This window comes from Falco cherrug, chromosome 2 (genome assembly GCF_023634085.1).
Source record: "Falco cherrug isolate bFalChe1 chromosome 2, bFalChe1.pri, whole genome shotgun sequence".
In the NCBI taxonomy this organism is placed as follows: Eukaryota; Metazoa; Chordata; class Aves; order Falconiformes; family Falconidae; genus Falco; species Falco cherrug.
In genome coordinates this window covers 75,848,743-75,871,864 of record NC_073698.1, presented here as the reverse complement: position 1 = coordinate 75,871,864, position 23,122 = coordinate 75,848,743, and the positions used below count along the sequence as shown (strand labels likewise).

General features: G+C 41.2%; 1 protein-coding gene across 2 annotated transcripts in view; it reads right to left on the bottom strand.

Annotated features, from left to right (window-relative positions):
- Positions 1-614: 614 nt before the first annotated feature.
- The window catches only part of MRPS6 (mitochondrial ribosomal protein S6), a 47,015-nt gene continuing 24,507 nt past the window's right edge, over positions 615-23,122 (bottom strand). The window contains exons 2-4 of one of the 2 annotated variants that reach the window (XM_055703295.1): positions 13,210-13,289; positions 12,989-13,128; positions 615-1,259 (exon numbers count right to left, since the gene is read on the bottom strand). In XM_055703295.1, the coding sequence (XP_055559270.1) occupies positions 1,082-1,259; positions 12,989-13,128; positions 13,210-13,221 (330 nt within the window). In that variant the 5' untranslated portion in view covers positions 13,222-13,289 and the 3' untranslated portion in view covers positions 615-1,081. The remainder of the gene's footprint in view (positions 1,260-12,988; positions 13,129-13,209; positions 13,290-23,122) is intronic. The other variant, XM_055703294.1, reaches the window with a different exon arrangement.

The following is a 23,122-nucleotide window of genomic DNA, read 5'->3' as shown; positions in this document are numbered from 1 at the left end:
CTCTAAGCACCTGGCCTTGGCCTCTGGCAGGCTGGCCTTCCCTTCAGCAACACACAACGCTGGAGCACCAGAGGTGGTAGCTTCTAGATGGAGCTCATTCAGGTAAGGGATATCTTCTTTGCGTAACCGTCTACTTACTTTCTTCTACAGATACAGCTTTCAGAAGGAGAAATGACCAGTGCATTCCTTCAGGAGCATGGGGGAAATACGGAGACCCTCTGGCAACTAATGAATTTGTGCTAGACCTGCAGGAGGTCATACTACATCAGTGACATCTTTCATGTGCATTGCTTTTTCTCCCATTTTCACAAGAGCAAAAGACAGACAAAATACACATTAAGGATTTTTGTCATGAAGTTTTCCTCAGTTTGAAATGTACACCTGGGTCTAGCTGATGGTAAAACAAAGGATCTTTTATTCTTCTGTTCATACATAAGCATGGTTATTCTCTAATCTGCCACCTGGCAGTTTCTGGCCTTTTCTATAGAGAACAATTTTTTGGCGGTACTTTGAATAGAGTTATTACCTTAAAGAAAGAAGTATGACATGTCTTTTGGCAGTGCAAGTTATTTTTTCTTGTACATTTTCTGCTTTAAAAAAAAAAAAAAGAGTCATTTTATTTTTAATCACGCTTTTATTACCTTTTTCCAAGAACAAGCAAAAAAACCCCAAACCTCCAACAAATCACATCCTATACTGCTATATTTACACTGTAGACTTCTTAATCCCCTATGTAAATATGCATATTCTGAAGTAATCTGTCTTTGGAAAAGAATGCTATTTTTAGCATTCTGATGATGGATAAATCTTCATTATCAATGTAATGCTCTAAGAGAAAAGAAAATCAATTTTCAGAGTTGTCAAATATCAAGATAAACATACAGATTATGTTATTCAAATTATTTTAAACAAAAACACTCTCAAATATTACAGTAATTTAAGATAATGTACTATACCACACACACATCATGGCCAAAATAGATTATTTTTGATGAACATCAGTTATCATAATTGTTTTCCACAGCAGGAACAAAAAAGAAAAAAAAATCTTTAAAGTTTTCAAACATGCTATTTGGAATATTCACTTCTTGGCCTTTAGTTTATCTTCATAGTTGACCGGGATTATGCCACTGCATTCTTCTGTCTTTGATGGAGGATACTTTACAAAAGCACGTCTAATTACATCAATATCCCGTCCTAAATGTTCCATCATGGTCGATACAATCGAAGGTGGACCCTCTAAGTCTATCAAAAAATACCTGCAATGAGAAACATACACAGAGTAAAATAAAAAAATACCTGTACTGCAGCAACTTTAATTCAAGTAACTATTCTGTAGGATACCTTAAATGAACCTTTCTATTTTTTTCCCTGCATTTTGGTACCACAATTGTTTTAAATAAAAGCTGTTATCTTGATTTCAAATAAGGGAAGTTCAATTGAAGCAGGCTCAGCCTGAACTCTTCTTTGTTGTACGGCACTGCTTACCCAAGGAGACTGAAGAGAGCTTTCTCTTCTTGTACCTATTCCATTAATTTCCATATCTTGATTTGAACAGTCTTAAAAAAAAGGCAGGGTGGCACATTCAGTTACAACATGCATCATCCTCCTTTGAATTCACAACATTGTTTCTTTGGGGAACAGATGCCAGCGTGAAACATCTCAAGCCTATATACATAAAGGCACATTTTTTCCTTTAATGTTCTGCTTCAGAGCTGAATGGAAGTATTAAAAAAAAAAACCAACCAAACAAAAACAGCAAAAGAAACCCAAGGAGATAGGCTTATCCCAAATTAGGCACATCTTTGATGTGAACATGGCTTAAATTTTCAATCTGAGGGCAGGACCTTGAAGCTGCATACAGGCAATGCCCACTTGCACAGCTGGGACTTGATGAGCCTACTGCTGTGCTGACCTTGGTGGGACTGGAAGGGTCTTACTTCCACACATGCACAGCACGTCTAAAACACACTGCTCCAGGGAAACACTTTGTGTCCACCACACAGCTATCTTTGACGTCCATAAAGAAAAAGCCAACCGCTTACCTATGGGAAGGAGAACATTGCTCCCCATGAATATCTGTAGGTCACCCAGGTTACATCTGCAATAAACTCCCTTCCTGAAGAACTGCACCTTCTTCATGACCTCAACTACAATTTTGCAAGAGGCTTTTAAAACTCCAGTACACCCAAATAAGCAAAGAGGCGTACTGCACTTCATAAGCCTCATTTCAGACAAGGGACACAACTGTGTACTAACTTAATCTCAGATATGCAAATTCAGATCCCTTCTCTTAATGTGAGGTGTACCTTAAATTCACTAGCAACTTGCAGAAACAGGAGATGTGATGTTATAAGCGACCTAGTGCCAGCCATCATACTAATGCAAGAGATGAGTGAGCCATGTCACTGGCCATCCCTCTTCCCTTGAAATGCTGTGAATGAACCAAACCAGCACTGTCAACAGAGCTGTATCCAGCATTTGGCATGGCACTAGCTACAGTACAGTAAAAGGACACTGCAACTTTCTCAGAAATCCTGCTGAAGACAACTAACCACTCACCTCAACTTTAAGACTATCAGTAATTTAAAGGCTAAATGTAAAGTACAGCACTTCCCACCTAGCTATTTCACTTTAATCTTTACACATCCTCTTATTAAAGCTCCTCTTTCCTCCTAGTCCACTCAAGCACACCTCCCCATAAAGCATCAGTATAACCTGAACGTGATATCCCTTAAATGAAGTCGTATTACCCAAGCAGGATCAAGCATCCCAGTCTGATTTAAAAACTGTACCTCACAGAGAGGACTTTGTTCTGCAAGGCATATGGATTCTTACTGAGTCAACTATAGCATGAACATCACAGTCCACCTTCATAAAGGTGATCTTGGAGGGCAAGTCCCCAAGACCAGAAGCTGAAATGGGAGTCCGAACAGGAAAAACAGGAGATGGGGTCATAAACAACAGACACACTCATATTCTTCATGCTGCACTGAGTTCATTTTCATCCAGCTAAGTGTATTACATCAGAAAACATTACACACAGAGGAGACCCATCAGGCCAGAAATGACTCAAGCAGCACGTGCTGGATTACTGCACAGCCATGGAATCCACCTGTGGAAAACACAGCAAAGATGCTTCTCCTTAGCCAGACATCCTAATCCTGAAACGCTTACACAGGCGCCTACATTAATAGACATGAATTATCTCTGAAATCTTTTTCAGAAAGACCAGATTGAAGCACTGAATTCTTGTACGTGAGAGGTCTGATGGCAAAAAAAAAATATCTCCCTGCAGCCCATGCTGAAGGAACGAGTCCTCCAGAACAGATGCCCAGCTGGTGTGGGCTGCGGCCGAGCATCACTGAAGCCAAGGGAGCAGTGCCAGGTCACGTCAGTGAAGGTGCTGCTCCTCTGACTGCAGCAGGGCTACCAAGAGCTACAGGAACAACGTGCCTCAAGAAGGATTTGGAGGAACTGTGATGGGCTCAGTCCTCCTCGCAAATCCTCACCAGCTTCAATGGGGAACAGGATTTGGCTTAATGTATTTGAGAAACTGAACCACCTACTATTTTCTGCTCTCAAGAATTAATAGATCCTACCTGGTTAGAAGTTTAAGGAGATAAACAATTTTTAATCTTGGCTAATTCATTCAAAATACTGCACAGCAGCCTCCGATGGACACATAACCCTTAAAAAGGGAAAGTCGTATTTTCTGTTAAAGCCTTTAAAAGCCACTGGTAAATTCAACAGATGACACTTAACTCTTCACCTTGGGGAGAAGCCTTCCAAACCCCCTTCACAGGTGCAATAACAGAAAGCAGGATGGGGGAGAAATTCTAGCTGGCAATCCACCACCGCTTTCACGCCCCTTCCCTTCGCAAGAGCATTTATTTGTATTGCAATCTGGGCTCTTTGCTGCACCATTTTAGTCCCATTTCTCGAGAATTTAATTTCACTTGTGCTTGCAAGTCGTATGCTGCTTTTCATTGTGCTCCTAAAACAGCAATAGTGTGGTGGTTTTTTTCTCCAAAGGCTGCTTTGCAACTTTGTGCTTTCTCTCACATTAGCAAAGGGTGGAAATTTCCACTGACGCACTGTTGATAACTGAAGGAGAAGGGGGGGATGGGAGGATGAGCTGTTACAGCATATCTTTATGACTCCTTGCAGAATAGGTATTTTATCTGAGGATACAAAACTGCAGTAATTGGGGACAATGTGAGTTTTTAAAAACAACCACCACTCTTCAACGTTAACAAGCAACGAGTGCCTTCCTGTGCTGAAAAAGATAGAAGGAAAAGAGGGCCAGTGTAAAAAATACAATTTCTTCATTAAAGAAAGAGAAGAAACTAACGGCTGTAGAAGCAATAACCAAACACAATTCACAGTGCAATCCCAGAGGAGATATGGAACCCCTTCCCCCTAAACACACATATTTAAATCAGCTGTCTTGAGGCTACGGGGTTTTTTTAACCCACCCTCAATAAGTCATGCAGCAACCTTAATTTCAGGCAGTGATCTATGACCCAATACGCAACACTAGCTACTGTTTGTGTAGTAAACAAAACCAAATCCCAGGGAGACTTAAAGACAGGGAAAAATACAGGAATGCAGGAGGGAAACCACCTCATTCTTGCAAGCAAAAATGCAAAAGCATTTAGGGCTTCTAGGAGTCGGTCATCAGGGGAGAAATGCAGGAAAATTCCACTGATTCAGTGTGAGACCACAGTTATTTGTCATCCGGCTCAACTGCAAACAGAAGGATGATGTAAATACAGGAGAGCAGACTGAGACATATTAAAACAATGCATTAACTGGAAAAAAATTAAAATATCATATGATCTCAAATAAAGCCTTTGCATATGAGAGGGGAAAAAAAAAAAAGACACAAAAAAAAGAGGGAGGGGAAGCCAGGTTTCATTTGTGCTTTTTAACATATTCAAGGCAGAAACTGCTTGAACCTTCAGTCCTACGGATACTCAAATATTTTGCTTTCAAATGGACAGTCTATGACTTCAAAAAACTCTGAAAAGCACTTGGATCAAAACTCAAATCCTCCTAGAATACGACTCTGTCAGCCAGGGGAGCCAAGGGAAAAGTACACGTATGGTGGACTTGGAAGAGGCTGCGTGGTCCCACGGCTGTGCCCAAAATATGTCTGTATGCTTAAATTTCTTCTTTACATAGTGGCAGTAAGAGTACGTAAGCCTCCCCAATGGGGAAGATAAGAAAGGAAAGGAAGTGTTCAGGCATTGAACAGGGAAACAGGAAACTACCTGGAGGAAAGCAAGCTGTGGCACTCATGTGAGAGCAGCTGGACACTTGTTCATTAACGTCTCATTAAGGTAATCCTACATAAATGAAGTTTTTTGCTACCTGAATGATCACTTCATCTTTGGGACCACGGCATTGCTCTGAAGAGAGAGAGTTTGTTTTTCTTCTCAACTCCTATGGTAACTACCCTTCCTCAGCAGGGCAGGCAAGCAAGTTCATGCTCAGAAGGATTATAACTTGTGTACTAGTCCTTCCAGCTACAATGTTCCTTTTAGCTTTTCACATCGTGTTCCTTTTAGCTTTTGAAAAATGCATATGGAATAGACAGAAGTCCCTTGAAAATCACTAGGACAGCAATGGGCAAGTACCAGATCAAAACCAAAGGCTGGTACCTTAGTAACTAGACTGTGCCACAGCAATGACACAAATGATCCATAATGAGCAAGTACTCCAGGGAAAAATACATTTTACCATCCACAGCCTTTAGAAATTTCTTTTGCCAAATTCTATACACAGATGCCTGTTATTAAGCTAAATAACTAATGGAAAGACATTTTGCAGCATTGCAGAAAATAAAAAAAAAAATACTGCTATACTGCAAAAGAGAAACCAGCATGACATATCTGAGTATTTGAAAAAGTCATGCTCACTGGGCAGCATTTGGGAAGTCTGCAAAATTTTTATGAGCAGGGCTGAAGTTACACAGTGAGTATTAATTCTGCTTGTGTCACTTCTCTGCCTCCCGTATAATTTACGGCTTAAAAAAACCCCCAAAAATGGTGACTAATTCCCATCTCCCACTAAGTCCACTATTTGAGAGCGGCCATCACATTTAATCCATGTGCTTGCACACGGATGCTACACAATTTAGTGCCTCAGAACTAGCGCCTCTACATAACAAACTATTGCACAGCACCACGTCCTCTGGTGCTGCACATCAAAATCGCAAAGTGCACTCTCATAGGTAAGGTGGACTGAAAAAAAACTTCGACATTTTAGGGCTGATACTTGATGCACATCCACACTTACATGTATGTGCACGTAGATAAAAACATTTGAAAGAAAAGTATTACTTGATGAGGTTCAACTCATCAATGAAGAAAGCCCCATCTAGTGGAAGAAGACAATCAATATAGCAGAAAATACGACAAATGTGCGTAATACTCAAACATTCAAACTGGTTTTGTTCTCATCCAAGCACATAACAGACCCAGAACTCCTTTTTGCTGTAACAGATCGAGGTGTTCTAAAATCTGAACAGAAACAACACAGGCTGTGATTAGCTGTACATTTAGTTTGGTGGTTTTACAAAAGGAAAGCTTGCCACCCTTTTCATCCGTTTTTCTTTCCTCTCCTCTTTGGTATTCAATAGCCATAAAAATTGCCAAGAAACTCCACCGGAGTGAAGCTAAACAGGCCGGTACATTTCTGGAGGATGAAGTCCTTTATACAATAGTTCAGATTTTACTAGGGGGTAGGGAGAAGAGAAGGGTTGTTAAATCTTGTAAACACTCCGGAGAACAATTCTGATGGGTAACTACTATTTTACTCTTACAAATAAATAAAATTTTATTCAGAGAGCGTGAGTTTTTGAAAGACACTTCAGCATCTCTTGTCCACATGGAATACTACAGTGTCACAAGCTGCTTGTTTAAAACTACGCTGCGTAAGTACGGTTCCTAAGCTCAGGTACTTTACGGACAGAAGAAAAGTTTGACCATGTAACAATTTACATAGCTATGCTTCCAAAATATTCAAAGGTCTTAAACAACATGATGCTCAGTTAGTGAAATACTCATTTATCTATTCCTTGTGCATTAGCCCACTGAGGCACCAAGAAACGAAAGTCACGCTCCCTCTCCTAAGCACGTGCTTTGGCAAAGCAACGTCACATCACATGCCACAATGACGGCAAAACACAAGGTGCTCCTGCAGGAGGGCCAACCACGTCAGACCCTAAACGAGCCAGAGGAGGTGGGAGTGATTTGTGGGAAGGCCAGGACAGCGTCCAAGCTTTCCATGCCATAGCAGAGGGGAAGCTGGTACTGAAGCTTGGCGAATCCCAGCTGCTGGGAAGCAATCGCAGCGCTGCAGGGTCTCGAAGCCAAGTTGAGTTCAGCATGCTGCGCCCTTGGGAAAGGAGCTCCTTGCCTTGCCATTTTCCCCCATCACACAAGTCCACAGCACAACTAAAACTGCAACTGCATTTTCTGACTCCCGATCCTATTAGATGCTGTTGGTATACATCCCACACTCCCCAGTGGACCCTGGCAATCACCAGGGTCCCTGCACACACCACCTACAGAAAATTCCCCATGCAGGTGTTAAGATAAGCTTCCAAAATACAATTCAGCAAGAACAAAAGTAAAACCTGAGTTTGATATTTCAGAGAACAAGTGGGCTGATGAGATAACTGGAAGTGAACAGCAAAACGAAAAGATTAACAGACAAGCAAGTAAATAACAAAAGAAAATTGCCATCTTTTAGAAATCAAATTTGAAAGGGAAAAATAACAAGGCTATGAAAAACTGGCAAATAGAACGTGGAAACTGTTGTGAATAATCAGAATTATAGTTTAACTGAAGAACTCACAAATGAAGTAAATGAAATAATAAAAATGTGGGGGCAAAGCTCTAAAAACATTACCGTAGTATAGGTAGATTTAATAGGGGAAAGCACACACATACACAAAACAAAGTAGAAGAGAAAGGTCACAGTGCTCTACCAATTTGCAAAGCCTTACAAAATCTGAGCACTGACCAGGATGATGTATATCATCTTTTTCTATAATAGAAACAACAGAAATAAGAATGGAAGCAACATTTGGAGGGGCAGAGGGGAATAAAATCACTAACCACAAATCTCTAGAGCATAGCCAGGTATCCAGTATTTAAAACCCAGTTACACCTGGACACTTTCTTCTCCCCAAAGCCCTTGTCATAGCTTCTTCCAGTTCAATAGATGCCTGGTCTGCAAAAAATTACCTTCCCAAAGGAGTTTTTTTAAAAAAATATAAAATTCAAATCTGTTTTGCAGCCACCCTTGTACCATCTCCCCTAAAGTAAAAATATCCTGCATACCAACCACGTCCCCCAAACCACCTCCTTTATCTGATGCCCTGAAGCATGAAGCCTCACAAGCATATGATTAGGCATACCCTGGGAAGGCCAAAGAAAACAGGTACGCCACAAAGTGCAAACCCAGATTGCTGCTGAGATCTATCATTTTACAAGCAGTTGCAATATTCTCCACTTTAGCACTAACCAAATATGCACAACAGCTCTGCAATGTCATCACCCAGCCTCAGGCTGGACCCTTTATGTGAAAGCTGCTTTGAGGGATTCAATGCTTCTGTACCATCTTAAACAGCAAACAAATCCAGAGTTTAACATTCCTTGAATTCAAATACCAGTACACACCTTATTTAAATCAGTTCAGTTTTATTTGTTCCAGAAATAAGCACCTCCTGATACATGTAATACAATATTTCAAAAAAACCGCATCATGTGAAAAGCAATTTAAATACAACTCATAAAAAATTATAAACAAGTGGTAGCTAGTAAAACAAATACTTGGCACAAATCTATTGCTCAGTAAGAGAAAAAGTTGGTAATCCTTATTGACATTCTTCCACTTTTTTTTTTTTTTTATCAGAGACACTGCCACCACGGGCAAGTTTCTCAGGCTCAGTGCCTCACTAAATTTACACACCTAACCCACACTAGAACCAACATGTGGTTGTCACATTTTATTGATCTATAAGGTGAATAGCATTTGCTACAATTTTGTGAGATGTTACTTGAATCATGCTCTTAAATACTTTAAAACCAAAATATTAATGCTCTACTACAGCAATTAATACCCTAAATGTGAATTAGTAGCCAAACCAACTTCCATTTAAAATATCAATAAACCAGTGATTTAAAAGTTTGATTCTTCAGACTTATCCAAACAGTTCCTGAAACATACTATTTTCATGCTTACTTAAATGCAAAAGCTGTCTAAAATCAGGTCTTTAAAAAAGGGAGGGTGCTTTCTGCCAAAAGAGGTGCATTTCAGAGAAAGACCTGAATTTGTTTTAATATACCCTCAATGCACATGCACCACCTGCTCACTGAATATAATTTCCTAGGAAGAAACAAGTCAATTATATGTATGATCTGAAGTCTTCAGAGCTGCCTGGGAGAGTAAAAGTGCTCATTCCAGTGACAGCTGTGGGCCACAATCCCCTATGGCAGGCTTTGAAACAATCGCAGCTTTACAGATCAATTGGCAGTAAAATTCTCATTCTCTGTAAAGTCTCCTGGATATTCTTAAATTTGTAATATACTGCATTACAGGCACATCTGAGACAGATGATGCTGAAGCACTACAGAACTCAGAGGGGAAAAAACACTTTATTAAGGAGACACTATCCTCCCTATTGACTTATAAATATGTATTTTCCAGTGTAATTCTTCACTGTTTACTAAAGACACTACCAAAACCTGGCTAAGTCCAGCAGTAGCTTGGCCGTGCACATGGTATTTGCACGTCCTTTCACTGTCAATCACTCAGTTTTATGATATGCTGTATATAAAGACTTCAAACACAGTTAAAAATGGAATTAACTAAATGAAGAAAAACATACAGCAAAAGCCTGAGAGGAGGACGACTACCAGGCATGCCACAGAGCAGGTCTCAACTGACCTGCAAATAGCTGGTGCTGGCCTACTGATGGCCCTTGGTTTGAGGTTAAGAGACACAGCTTGGACAGCACCAGGAGTTTTATAAGGGAGCAAAGCTAGCCTCATTATGCTGGTGAGGAAGATTGCTTTGTTTTGTTCTGTTTTTCAGGCAAACACCCCTAACAGGTGGGAGGATTCCATGCCATTCTGAGTGACGGGAAGACAGTTCATGCAGTGGTCATTAGGACAAGCGGTGTCTCTAAGGTCACACTATTAAGCTGTGACCCATGCCATGACTATTGTATCGCACTAATTTTCATAGGTTGTTGCTACAAATATTGTGTTCCACTACTTTTCATATAATTCACCAGCCAGGAGGTCCAACAAAGCAACAGATTCAGTGTACATTCTAAGTCTCCAACCGCCTCCATACTACTGGAAAATAAACCAGCTGAAGCTCTGCTAAGAGCACAAAATTAAAAAAAAAAAAAAAAAAGCAGCAAACAAAAAAACTCAAAATGAAAAGCTTTGAAATATTTAACACGCTCCCCGCCCCAGACACAAGAGTATCATTTGCACTCTCATAGAAACCCTTTCAGTTACTTCAGAAAAAGTCCAGACTAAGGAAAAGGTGACACACACTGTACTAAATATACCACTCTACACCAACCTGCTAAGAAAGTGAACACAGACAGAATTAAAAATTTACAATGAAGGAGAAAAGACCTCAGGATTTCTTAGTAAGTGCAGGTGTATATTCAGTTTAGAGAGGTATCTTGAAAAGCCTTTTTTTTTTATCTCGCCTTTTTAACTGAGTCCTGTTAAAAAATTACTTTTTACAGATGCTGTAAAACTGCCTGATTTTACAAGGAGGATCAAGAACTGACTTTTCACTTCCTATTCCTAGATTATATTTAATAACCTGAGTAACTTACTCTCCAGACCATATAAAATCCTGGATGGTATACCAGGAATCCACAATACCTGTACACTGAACTGTAGTCTCCCCAGCAAAATCTACAGAAATACAATTCCCCTGCATTACCAGGTACTGAAACTGCCTGCTTGTTCACCTTGTAGTATCTCATGTCTCTTGAACTTGAGTTCTCCAATTAAAAGCACACAAAAGAACCACTTCCTCTAATACCCTCTCTCAATGACTTCTCCCTTTCAAGAAGCCAAGCAACTTACAGAAGGGAACTGTCATATTCAAATACAAAGGATCCAAATCCAGGGCAAGCAGAATGACTGCTCAGTATCCGGAGACAACTGAACTGGGAGGTGGAAGAGGAACAGCGATAGTGACAGTAATCTGATGGCTTCCCACCTGTGTTTCAAGACACAATCACAATTATTTGCTACTAAAACCTTGCCTCATTCAGAACACAAAATATGTCTGCTCCGAGGACTCTTCCAGGAAGAGGGTTATAGCCTACAGATCTCCTGGTCCTGCTTATTAAATAGCTAATCTACTACAGTAAATGAGTTAAGCTAGTTTACACATCTGAAAGATCCCCTGGAGAAATGGCTTCTATTCATGTCTGCTACACAGTACTTGTGATGCTGGTTACAGTCTCCTGGCCTGGTTTCCCTGTTGAAGAACCCAAGACTTGAACTGCAGGAGTACTGCCACCCAAGCCAAGCAGGAACTGTCATCTGAAGTGGTGAAATGTTAGAGAGTACTAAGTACTCTTGGAAAGGGGGTTGTTGAGGGTTGAGACTTTCGGCTTCTGGGTTCCACTTCAGCATCCAAAATTAGTGGATCTTAGTCCTTCTGCCTTAGCTCCCTACCTGTACAAGGAGAGTAACACCAGCTCCTCCTTCTGCTGAAGCCATTGGAAAAGACTTTAATGTTTATAAAATGCTTCTACTCCAACAGGATGAGGTAACTAGCAATTCTGTCCTAAGTCAAGGCTTTGATTAGCTCCTGTGTGTAGGCAGCAAGACCTCATCCTAAAATGCAAAACTGGCAGGATCAAGCCTTGTTGTGAAGGTCGCCAAGAAGCAGAAGTGCAAGACAGTCACGGCCACATCACCATTGCTTTTGGTTAAGTAAGAGGCATGTGGTGGAGATTTCTTCCCCTACCTTTTCTGTCAGTCTGCCTTAACTGGCAGCTGTCACCACTCCCACTCCAAGGAGAATGAAGAGGTCCACAGAAGAGGGAGCAAAACCATGAGTCACCCCTGGGGAGGTGGTTCAAGAAGGGCTTTGTAGAAGGTTGCACCTCTGGAGTCACCTCGCCTCCTCCAGCGCCGAACACCCCCCATGGGAGAGGCAGGTCGGATGGACACACAGTTGCATTACTGGGATTAGGAGACGCACATCACTAATTGTTATTTTGATTAGGGCAGGCAGCCCCAGTGCAGCGTGCGTTGCCTAGCAACACTTCTCCATCCTCCCAGAGCCAGCATCCATGTCGGAGTTAGCCCCAAGGAGCAACACCACACGGGGTAAGCAAGCAGGGATACATCCACAGCACCTTCCTCCTGCCCCGGGGGAGAGCCCAGCGACAGAGAGGTCTGTTCACAGCTTCATTTACATTGACAGCACTTCCCGTAAACCACACTGTCATCTTTTAACACCCATAACAAAAAGTGCATCAGAAACACAAGCAAGTCTTACAGGGTACACATAGTAATTAACATTTAGTTCAGATGCACCGGAGAAAAAGAACCAGACCAGCAATTAGCAGCCAGCAGATTAAGTATGGCTTTTATCAGCAAACAGCCTGACTACCTTGGAAAACAGTTATGTTAAAATGACATTGTGTATGTTGGGGAAAGCAGTTCTGCAGGCCTGGACTCAGGCTACTTGTAACACAACAACCAAAGGCTGACAAAAAGCCAACACCACAGAATAAAAGACACAAAACACTCGAAGCGAAAACACACGCACGCAGAAACAGCCACACAACACCTTATTGAGATCACAGACATTACAGGCGTACTCCCAAAAAGCACAAGGAAGACCAAACCATGACAGTTACTTATGTACATTTTAAAAGGAGCACTTAAAGGATTTTAAGGAAAAAACACATCATGCATACCCTCCTCTTCTGTGGCGCTCATTGTGCCTGGAGATTTTGTAGGGTAGAGACCTTTCTCCCAGGTTCTCTAGGTTCCTCACAATGGCTCCTCTCTCCATAAGAGCCTCAACAGTGCGCTTCAGCACAGCTGCAGTCTCAGGCTTTAAAAGAAAAAAGAAAAAAAAAAAAGTGGGAAATGTACACAAATCTGGTTACTCTTATTATGTGATTAAAAGGGATACCTGTACTTGCATGGCTCAGCACCAGAAGAGATCGTTCTGTAAACTGAGAGGGCAAAGTGGAAGCAGAAGCAGACCTCCTCCTAGGACAAAAATTTTTAAGAACAAACAGCCAATTCCTCTGTGAATTATGGCAACAGCAAAGTTTCCACAAATTTCGAAGTCAGGCCCCAAAAACAACAGGAAAAAGGAAACAGTTAATGGATTTGACTCACCTGGTATCACTTTGGCTGACCTTTGCACAGGTATAAGTAAATATATGTGGCAAAGAGCAATTATGAATTGGCAACAGTTTTAAGGTCCCTGGACCATCGATGCTCATTAATACTGTTCAACACAACATTTAACATGAACAGTGCTGGGGGAACACTAACCCATGCCTTGCTACAGAAACGATTAGCACTGCACTTATTTCATATTGTCATTTCAACCGCACGCGTGTAATACATATTGGGCCCTCGGCTAAACCACTGCGCATCTCATTACTTTTGTACAGCCGACATTCAAGCCTTTTTAAGGGTTAAGAAACTGATGTGCAGTAATTAGTCTAACAGGCAGAGATTTCACTCCTTAGAAAAACAAGTTTGAGGGACAGGCAGCCAAAAAACAGTAGGTAAAACAGATGCAACATTTTCTTGCTCACTGTGTATCAGGGCTCCTTAGAGCACTGAATCATTTTGATAATGACACTCAACAATATCTATGAAAATGTTAATAGAGTACAAATTAGAATGTTTTGAAAACAACTGCAAACTTACATACTCTCAGCAACAAAAAGTATTTTAATAAACAGATCTCATACAGAGAAAGGAAACTAAATGGATGTCCAGTTGAACACAAACCAGACTATAGCTTTCTTCGGTGTTCCTTGCAACATTTCACAAGATATATTCCCAAGTCTACTTGTCCAGTGAGATGGCAACAGCTGTAAATGGAAAAGTAGTGAAAGAACTGATTTTAACAAAATAAAATCTGAATTAAGCTGAAAATCAGACCACCATAATAATATCATCCCTTCTCAGCCAGAAGAAAACTTCTGTAAGCTTTCCACCACTTTATGTACACGACAACTGAAAGTTAGTTTCCTAAGTCTCTAAGGAAGAGGTGCACACCTTGCCTAAGAAAAAGGGTTGTTTAATGCCCAGATCCCCTAATGGAAATTGGTGGGAAAAGGTAGCATCAGAATCCCACAAGATGCAGTGCACCACATCCTCCAGCACGTGAAATTTCCCTTTCATTTTCCTGACAATACAAGGTGATATGAAGGAGTCTCTAAATGCAGAGCAGAGATGTTCAGCACATGATGTTTCACAACACTGACTGCTCTGTGAAAGACCTGCCTTTTGTGGCAGTCAAGAGTCAATCACGGATCACACCTACTGCTCCTCACAATAAATAGAAATTTTATCATCCTGTCTCCAGCTGCATACACTGTTTGGAAAATTTATTTTCAACACAAAGAGTCTGAACAGTTCTAAGGTCAGCAAAAATGCCCGGAATTTTTCTTCAACGTATGTTTAGATTGTGTTATGAAACAATTATGGGACCAGACAAGAATGTTCACACATGAAGAAATGTTGCTACCTTGCCAAAATCCTTCAATGCATTAGAACAATTGTTTCTCACAAGAGACAAATACTAAAGGTACCTCTTGTTACAGTGTGAAAAGTTAGGATGAAGGGATTAAGAGAGTTCATATTTAAATCATATTTTAGCTCAAAATCAGCAATAACACTATTTTTCAGTTGACTTGGGATGGTTGCTTCCATTATCACTCATTAGATTTTCAAGAAAGCACCTTTCATGTTTAGGACCTCCTTTTCCAAAAGGTTTGCAGAACTAATAGTATCTCCTTATAATTCCTTTTGGCCTCTTGCCTCAAAGCAAGCCATTCCCACAAGTGTTACAGGGGTCAATTTCTGACACTTCCAAAAGTCGTTTGAGCTTACCTGGAAGAAAACCAGTGCACTGAAAACTTACGAAGGAGAGACTGACAGATGGACAGGCAGTCCACAACTATACAGCCCTTTGCTATAAAAATAGCACTAAACCAATTCTGTAAATCATGTAGGCATTGCATGTCGGTGCCACAGCTGATGATGCTGTCCACATTAATACTTTCATTCCCCCCTTTAAATCCGTCTCTCATCTCTCAAATACTTCTGCATACTAGATTCAAATACTAGAGAGCATCCCGTCAACCAAGGATTTTATTCCAAGACTGGATTCTTAACCTTCTCTATATGCTCATATTCTGCATTACTTTTCATCCTCAAATATGTCTGACAACTACCACCAAGCAGTCACATGCAGTCCTCTCTCTCTCCACAAACCCAAGCAGAAGGACAAGCAAATACTGCTCAGAGAAGAACTGGGGAAGCAGCAGCTATGGCACGTTACTCCCTCAGTACTCTGAGCAGTACTCAAGGAGCAGGAAGAGTGACTGTGAAATCCTTTGGCTGAGCTGACAGGACTGAAGGTGAGGAACAGAATCAAGAAAAGCCAAGCAAGGACATCAAATAGTGTCTTCACAATAATGCCAGCAACTAGGAGAGCACATAGAACAAAATCTTACTCTGCATCACGTCCACATGTTGTTTTGCCATAGTGGAAAGTGTTCTTTCAAACTTCTGCTATTGGAGAAACATCAGTAACAGCCAGAGAAAGGTAGCAGCTCTGCTTTACTTGACCCTGTTCTCCAAACTCCACAAATGCCAAAACACCAAGAGAGAGAGGGGAACAGAGACTCTTTTCTTAAGACTTTCTCCATGATCTCAGCACTCAAACACATCTAGATCAGGAGCTACTGCTGAGACACTCTCATTTGTTGTCAAGCAGCAGCTTTACACAGGCAAGCCAAAAACTAGGGTAACAAAGCCGCTAGTGATACCCATTCTTTAATGCTGTAAGAACCACAATAGAAACCTGGCTTCAAAAAAGAAGAGGAAAAACAAGAACTGAGTTTGTGAAGCAGGTACTAAAGTATGCATTACTATCTAGAAAGTTTTGCTTTTTAAACAAGAAACTGACACCAACCATTAGGATTTTACTTACCCACATTAGTAAGAGAGATGAGCAGTTTTAGGAGGGAAAGGGCAGCTAACCTAACAGCTTTACTATTTTCTGTACTGCAGTCCACCTGTAGTGCTCCTGACCCCAGGCTTTAACAGATACTCTTGGAAAGGAATAGGATCTGCCATTCAAGTCATCTCCCACTGTGCCTGCTGTGTGTGGTTAGGTTGCAGAAGCCTCCACAGTGCTCAGACAATTATCACAGGAGCAATCTGTCAGGTCAATGAATAAAAATACTGTTGAGTTTACTATTGCTACTTGTCTCCCACTTGCGTAAAAAACGCTGGTCCATAAACAGAGCTTTGTTCAAAGGAGTTCTTAATTGACTGAGAGCTTGAGACAGACAGCTGTATGTCCAGCAGTGGAGCAGTCTGACATACCCTTCTTAACAACCATGCAGATTTAAGTTATATCTTATTGGGTAAGTTTACTCCTCTGATACCCTCAAATGACATATAAGCTTTTTGTCTCTTATACACACCAACAGATCAGCACATTCCCCGAGTGGCTACATGTCCAACATGATGTGCAGTTTCTAAACACAATGAAGTCTAAGATCAAGTCCCATGTATTTAAAAACAAAACAAAAAGAACAAGAAAAGAAAGCCACAGATTTCTACACTAAGGATTGTAAAAGATTACACATTTTTGCAACCTCCCCACTTGTGGCCATACTTTAAAAACGTAAACTAATTGTTGGTTTTGAAAGCTTGTCACTGTAATCCCTCTCATTCTTCCTCTCCAAAAAAGATCATGGTTTATCATAGCTTGCCTAAAGTCATCAACCAAACTATATATAGGCTAGCCTTTGCTAACCATAAGATCCACAGACACAGGTTCCTTGGTTTGCCTCAGAGCCAGGCCAGTTGAGGACATAGGAAATGGTATTGCCTGACTCCCAACCCAGGAGCCACAACATTTTTTTCCTGAACAGCCAGCACTAATTCCAGTACCACAGATGTGGGGAAGCAGAGATGTGGAAGAAAAAAAAGGAGAAAATGGAAGGCAGTGCCAGGATATCCATGCCAGAGAGCAGGAAGCGCTGGCAAGAGTGCATAAGCCTTGGTATGTAATTCTAGCTCTGGTTCCCCCTCCTGTCTGCATTGTCAAGCCAGAGTCCTTTTAACTGCCTTCACCCTTAGCGAACTTGGTGAACTCTGTTAGTGAACTGGCTTCAGTATCATTCAGCCACAAGTATTACCTTGTTCCCAGAAAGGTACAGCTCTACGGACCTGACCAAGCCATGAAAGGAAAAGGAGGGAGGTCACTGCAGGCTTTTTCTTGGAAAACTGCCCCTGGAAGAAGTACCTGAAGGACTGTTGTCTACAGGTCAAAATACCCTACTCCTTTACCCCTGCGTTTTTCAACTTGCAGCTGCCCAGAAGAAACACAATAACTAGCATGTCAACCCTGTATCTGCCAGGCAAAACAACCACAATGGGGTACATTACAAAACATACTTTCTGCATATCATTGGCTTTCTCCACGGATGAGGATTGCTGCAGCCTCATTTACCAGGTGGCTGCACTGCCAGGGATACCCCACACTGCTGCTGCTGCCACAGGAACTATGAGCATTGAGATCACCGGCCACCTTTCCACAAAGGGTCCAGTTCCGTTCATTAAAAGCTCTACTATTCCCATGAAGTTATACGTAGCCCCAGGTGCCACGCAAACCACAGCTGCATGCCATGCCCTAAGCACCATCAACTACTACCCAGGATCAAAGCCACAAACACACGGTAGAACAACCTGCAAGTACTGAAACACAGCACCAACAACCTCTTTTTGACTATATACCAACAGCTGAGTAAAAACTGTATCACAGTTTTTATCAGTCATACAGAACTTACATGGCAACCAGCAAGTGTATTAAAAACAGGCAAACAGAAAAAAAATGGCGAATACTCTGATAGCAAAGTATCTTCTGTTCTAGTGGAGGCCAAAGAGACATGAGCTTGTCCACCATGAAGCTGCAAAGAACAGCTTGGAGACAGACCAGAAATGTGGCAAGGGCCTGAAATAAAGCATTGGTAATGCTGATGTCTCGTAAAAAACAAGAAGACACCCACCTAAAGGGAAGGACAACGCTGTAGCTGGAACTGGAGCCACGCGAAAAGACTCTGCACCACTACTCAATTTTCCATCTTGTTAGCTGGCCAGAGGAGCTCAAGAGAGAGCACAAAGTCAAAGGGGTAAAAATACCAGAACTGGCTAAAAAAGCAGCCTTCTCAAGCCACCAGAGCTCCTCCAAAAAGAGTCTTTAGAGAGAGAAAAGGAAGCAGACACCAAATACTTAAGTTTTAGGGCTAGGACCATACTCAAGTTCTTCTGGCCACTTACAAGGTTCAACAGGAAGCATTTGAAGTCAGCGGGCACATCTCCTTGAATTATAAACAGAAAGAAATCCATCATAATTAGTTTGATTATCCTTTCAATGTAGTAATAGTAGGATAAAATGATGGGGGTTTTGGGTTGTTAACCAGTTACAAAAGGTTGTTCTGAGATTAATTGCCACCTCAGAAAATAAAGAATGCAAAATCTATGTTTAAAAGAGAGCTGCAAATGAAAAGCAGCGAAACTGGGGGGGGGGGGGGGGGGAAACAACTCATTACTGTCATTTACTACATAATAAAACACTAGAAACTTATTAGTGAAAATGATAAAAAAACCACACGCACATTTGTGAACTTGCCAAGATCAACACCAACATAAGAGCGAGCTTTGCAATGAGAAACAAGGGGAAACTAGAGTCATTTAATTGTCACACCCTTTTTTAGCGTACAAGAAGACACAGCAAGCAGATGAAAAAAATAATCAGCAGATTAAGAATGGACAGCAAAGAAAAAATTAGCGCTAGTATTAGTAAAAACCATAGCCAGAGATACAACACAGCTAGTGGCAGGGTTGTTCTTCATCTGCCTAGGGAACAAACTTGAACTGCTGGTGCAAGATGTAAAGCTGCAATTACTATATAAGCATAAACAACACAGAACAGCAGTCCTAAGTAGTGCACAACTACTGAAGGATACCTACTATTCAGAAATAAAGATAAAAGCAGTAGATGAAGTGAACAGAAGATGTGGGACCTGTGTTGCACCCCTGCTAAAGGCCTGCATGTGTCCAATGAGCACAATCAGGATGTCCAGAAACTGAGCAACAAAAATGTGAGGACTCAGGACACCTGCCTGGAAGTTCAGACCCAGGCAGGGGTGGGGAAGGACCAGTCTAGGGACAGCTGGACATAGGGCAGCACTAGGTAGGGACAGGGCTTTCCATAAGTATGACAGTACAATTTAAATGATACAGAATAAGGAACAAATGGGAGAAATCCAAGTGCTCCCAAACCACATAACCATTCTGTATTTCCATCAAACAGTGATTGAACAAAAAGGTGTGATACTACTCTAGAAGAGGATTTGGCAAATAGCAAAAAAGTTATAGCAGGCAGGTCACCAAAAATAAGTTTGAGGGAGTGATCAAAACTGACTCAGTCTGAACTAAAAATAACACCCCACCCTCAAAACAGATCTTTAATTAACATTTTAATGAGGTATAAGCTAAGGAACTAACAACTTCACCTGATGGAAATATGAAGCCCGGGGGCTTGGATGCAGAGGAAGCAGCAACTTTTGAAGTCAAAGTGATTCAAGTATCTCTTTTGTTGCAAAATCCACCTTTCTTCTTCAAAGAATCAAAATTCCGCTATATTTATAAATTTTTAACTCAACATTTAAGATCAAAGGAAATTATTACAGAAAGTGAACTAAAAAAAAAAAGTAATACAAGTACCCTATAAATACAAAGTCACAGTTAAAGTAACACATCTGTCTCAACTCTGAACTTAGCTCAATTTAATTTGTTTTAGAGCTGACACTCTTGATAATTTCTAAAGAGAACTCTAGAAGGTCTCTTGTAAGTCTGGAGTAAACAGCAACCAAATCCTCCATGATTCAGGGCCATTTCAAAGGTTTATTACTAGAAACAGTTAACATAACAGTTGGCCACAATTTTCGAATCAATTAAACATCTTCTAAAGTCCATTTAGAAACTTACCCTCTTCTTCCCAACCATAATAAATTATATTATGGACTTCAGTGTAATACTCCTAGTCAGCTAAAATCTACTTATCAGAAACTTGCTACGACCAAGCTTACCAGAAACTACAAGTAAGTTCTGTTCCTCTCATCACTTTCAGATGTGAATAATTTCATCAAGTTTATTTTATGTATTCCTGAAGCTTAAATTTTCAAGACTGGAAAGGAAAAAAAAAAATAAAAAAAACAAAAAATAAAAAAATCAAACAACAAGCCAAAAAACAACAGAGGGAGTTATTTTCCAACACCTTTTCTCCCTGGCTTTTGAAATGCACACACGCTCACATACAATTTCTGTTGTTTCCACATTTGTTGTATTTCAAGATGAAAAACAGAAGAGACATTCCAATGAGGAGAACAAAAAGATAACACTAGGAGCAGAAAAACAGAAAAGTGAGAGGGAAAAAAAGCCTTCCTCAATCTTGTGATACAGAAGTTGGAACCACAGTCAAGAAGCCAGTGCTTCCCTTCACCATCGCCGTATTTCTCACTGGTAAACCTCTTCCTGAGCCCACTGCAAGGGGATACATGGCTGCCGTTTCCTAATTCACGTCATCAATTCTACTCCCCGAAACAATGAACTGCCAGTTTTAAGACACCCTGGAACTGTTTTCAGCTTCTCAAACTCTCCCATTGATTCCTCAAGTGTTTGTACTGCAGTTGCCCAGCCTCACTGATCCACCTTCAGAAGACCCTGAGATAAGCAAAATGTAAAGCCAGACTTAACGTGCAGCATAGTCCAACGAAGATCTGCATCAAGCCATCCTTAAACAAGTTTAAAGAAGAAATTCTGTGCACAACAGTATGTTTAGATGCATTCAGCTTTTTAGCACCATAGAAAGCAGAAGTTTTGCTCTTTCTCCCTCCCCATCTTTCAAGATTACACCTGACTGTTACAGTTTACTGCTTTCTTGAGAAAGCTAGTTATGCCTCCTCTGGATAATAGGTCTTGTGGTGCAATTTTACCTGCCAAGATGTTTAATATGATGCAAGTCCTAAGAAAACAGGCTGTAAATGGAAGATAACGTATACAACTCAGTACCAGAATTAAGCTAGAACTTAAGTTTGGAAGCTTACTTCTCAAGAATGTCACCTATATTACCAAACTTCTCAAGACAAGACTGATTTTAAGAATGTTAATTCTGGATAAGATCTCTATTCACAAATAGCCTCACTCTTTCATTCTCTTCCCTCTAACCCAGCCTTGTTTCCAGCTCCCCTAGAATTCTCTCTCATCAACTTATTTTAAGCTCTTCTATTCACCCACATATTTAACACCAGCTTGGAAAACTTACAGACGCTGACAGAAAGAGTCCCAGAGCAATGGCTGCTATTTCCAAGGTAAGCAGAAGCCCACCATCCCCTTTCTCCAAGTGTTTGAAAGGGAAAGACTGCCTGAACACAGAGCTATCATACCTTCAGCTGCCTGGCACCTCCGTTCACAAGCTTCTCTGCAAGCTGGGGAAGGGCCACGAATCAAACTACCTTCACGCTGCTGCTGTTATCGTTTGCTTCCCTGGATGCTTCTGGGGCAAAGCCAGTGGTGGTACCAAGAAGGAGGAAGGCTTCAATACATTTTACACAAAATGCTCAGGGCTCAAAACCCCAGCCACCTCCCTGCCACGCGATACTCAGCCTGGTACGTTTCTCCACAGGGAATAGCTTGCTGGCCAACATGGCACAACGCAGACAGCTCTAAACCCACAGAGGCTCTTCCAGTGTAATTGCCTTGGGCATGTTCAACATTTTCCAGATCAACTTTCATACCTCTCTAACTGGGGGAAATCTGCACAGTGGTGAAGGAAATAGGCACTTGCATAGCTTCCAGAAGAAAAACACCAGTTCCGTTGAGTCATGGCTGCAAAGGCCAAATGCAGTCAATTTTTAAATTCTCTGGGTTGGAGGCTTCCAGCCTTAGAGTGCCAGCAATAGTCCAGTCTTGGGAGAAATACCCGCAGCTGTCTAAAGCACCAACTGTAGTAGTCAGGCATCAGGATATATTCCAACCAAGTCCCCAACACTCCAGACCTAGGGTGTACCACTAGCACTGTCCAGACTAGACTAAGCCACTGAAGAGCTCTCTTCCATGAGAGAATCTTTTAAGGACTAGAGATCTGGTTCCTGACATGTAGCTGTCACACCCATCATGCACGCCCTTACTGCTGTAGAACAAAGAAGAGTCAGAACTAAGAAAAACCTGAACATGGTTAGCAAAATCCAAAGAGTGTGCTGAGGACTATAGCCACAATTTTTAAATCATCACACTTTTGCAGAAAACTATCTATCTTTGGCTCTGAACCAGAGTAGCATTTAATGTGGAAGCTGCACTGTTTTCACCAACTGGTGTGCGCAAGTGAAAATTAACCTCTGCAGCTTCTTTCTCAAATTCTCGCATGCACTACAGCATATATACTGGGATACTGCAAACTGACTTAAAAAAACCCTAGCTTCATGGTTCGGGTAAGCATTGAAAATAGTTGCTGATAAATTGAAGGTTATAAACATCGTGACCATGAAGTTAAATTATCACCTTATTCCTATCAGTCTACAAACACCTCAAAAAAAAAAACCACCAAAAAAACACCATCAAAAAAACCCAAATCATCAAGTACAACCCAATTAAACAGGCTTGCCAGACAGGCAGGAAGAAAGCGTGGCGCTGAAACCTCCTGGCTTGTCCGCTTTCCTGGCACAAGAACTCGTACAGGGCAAACTGGGACAGCCACATCCAAGCAGGCAGAACTCTCA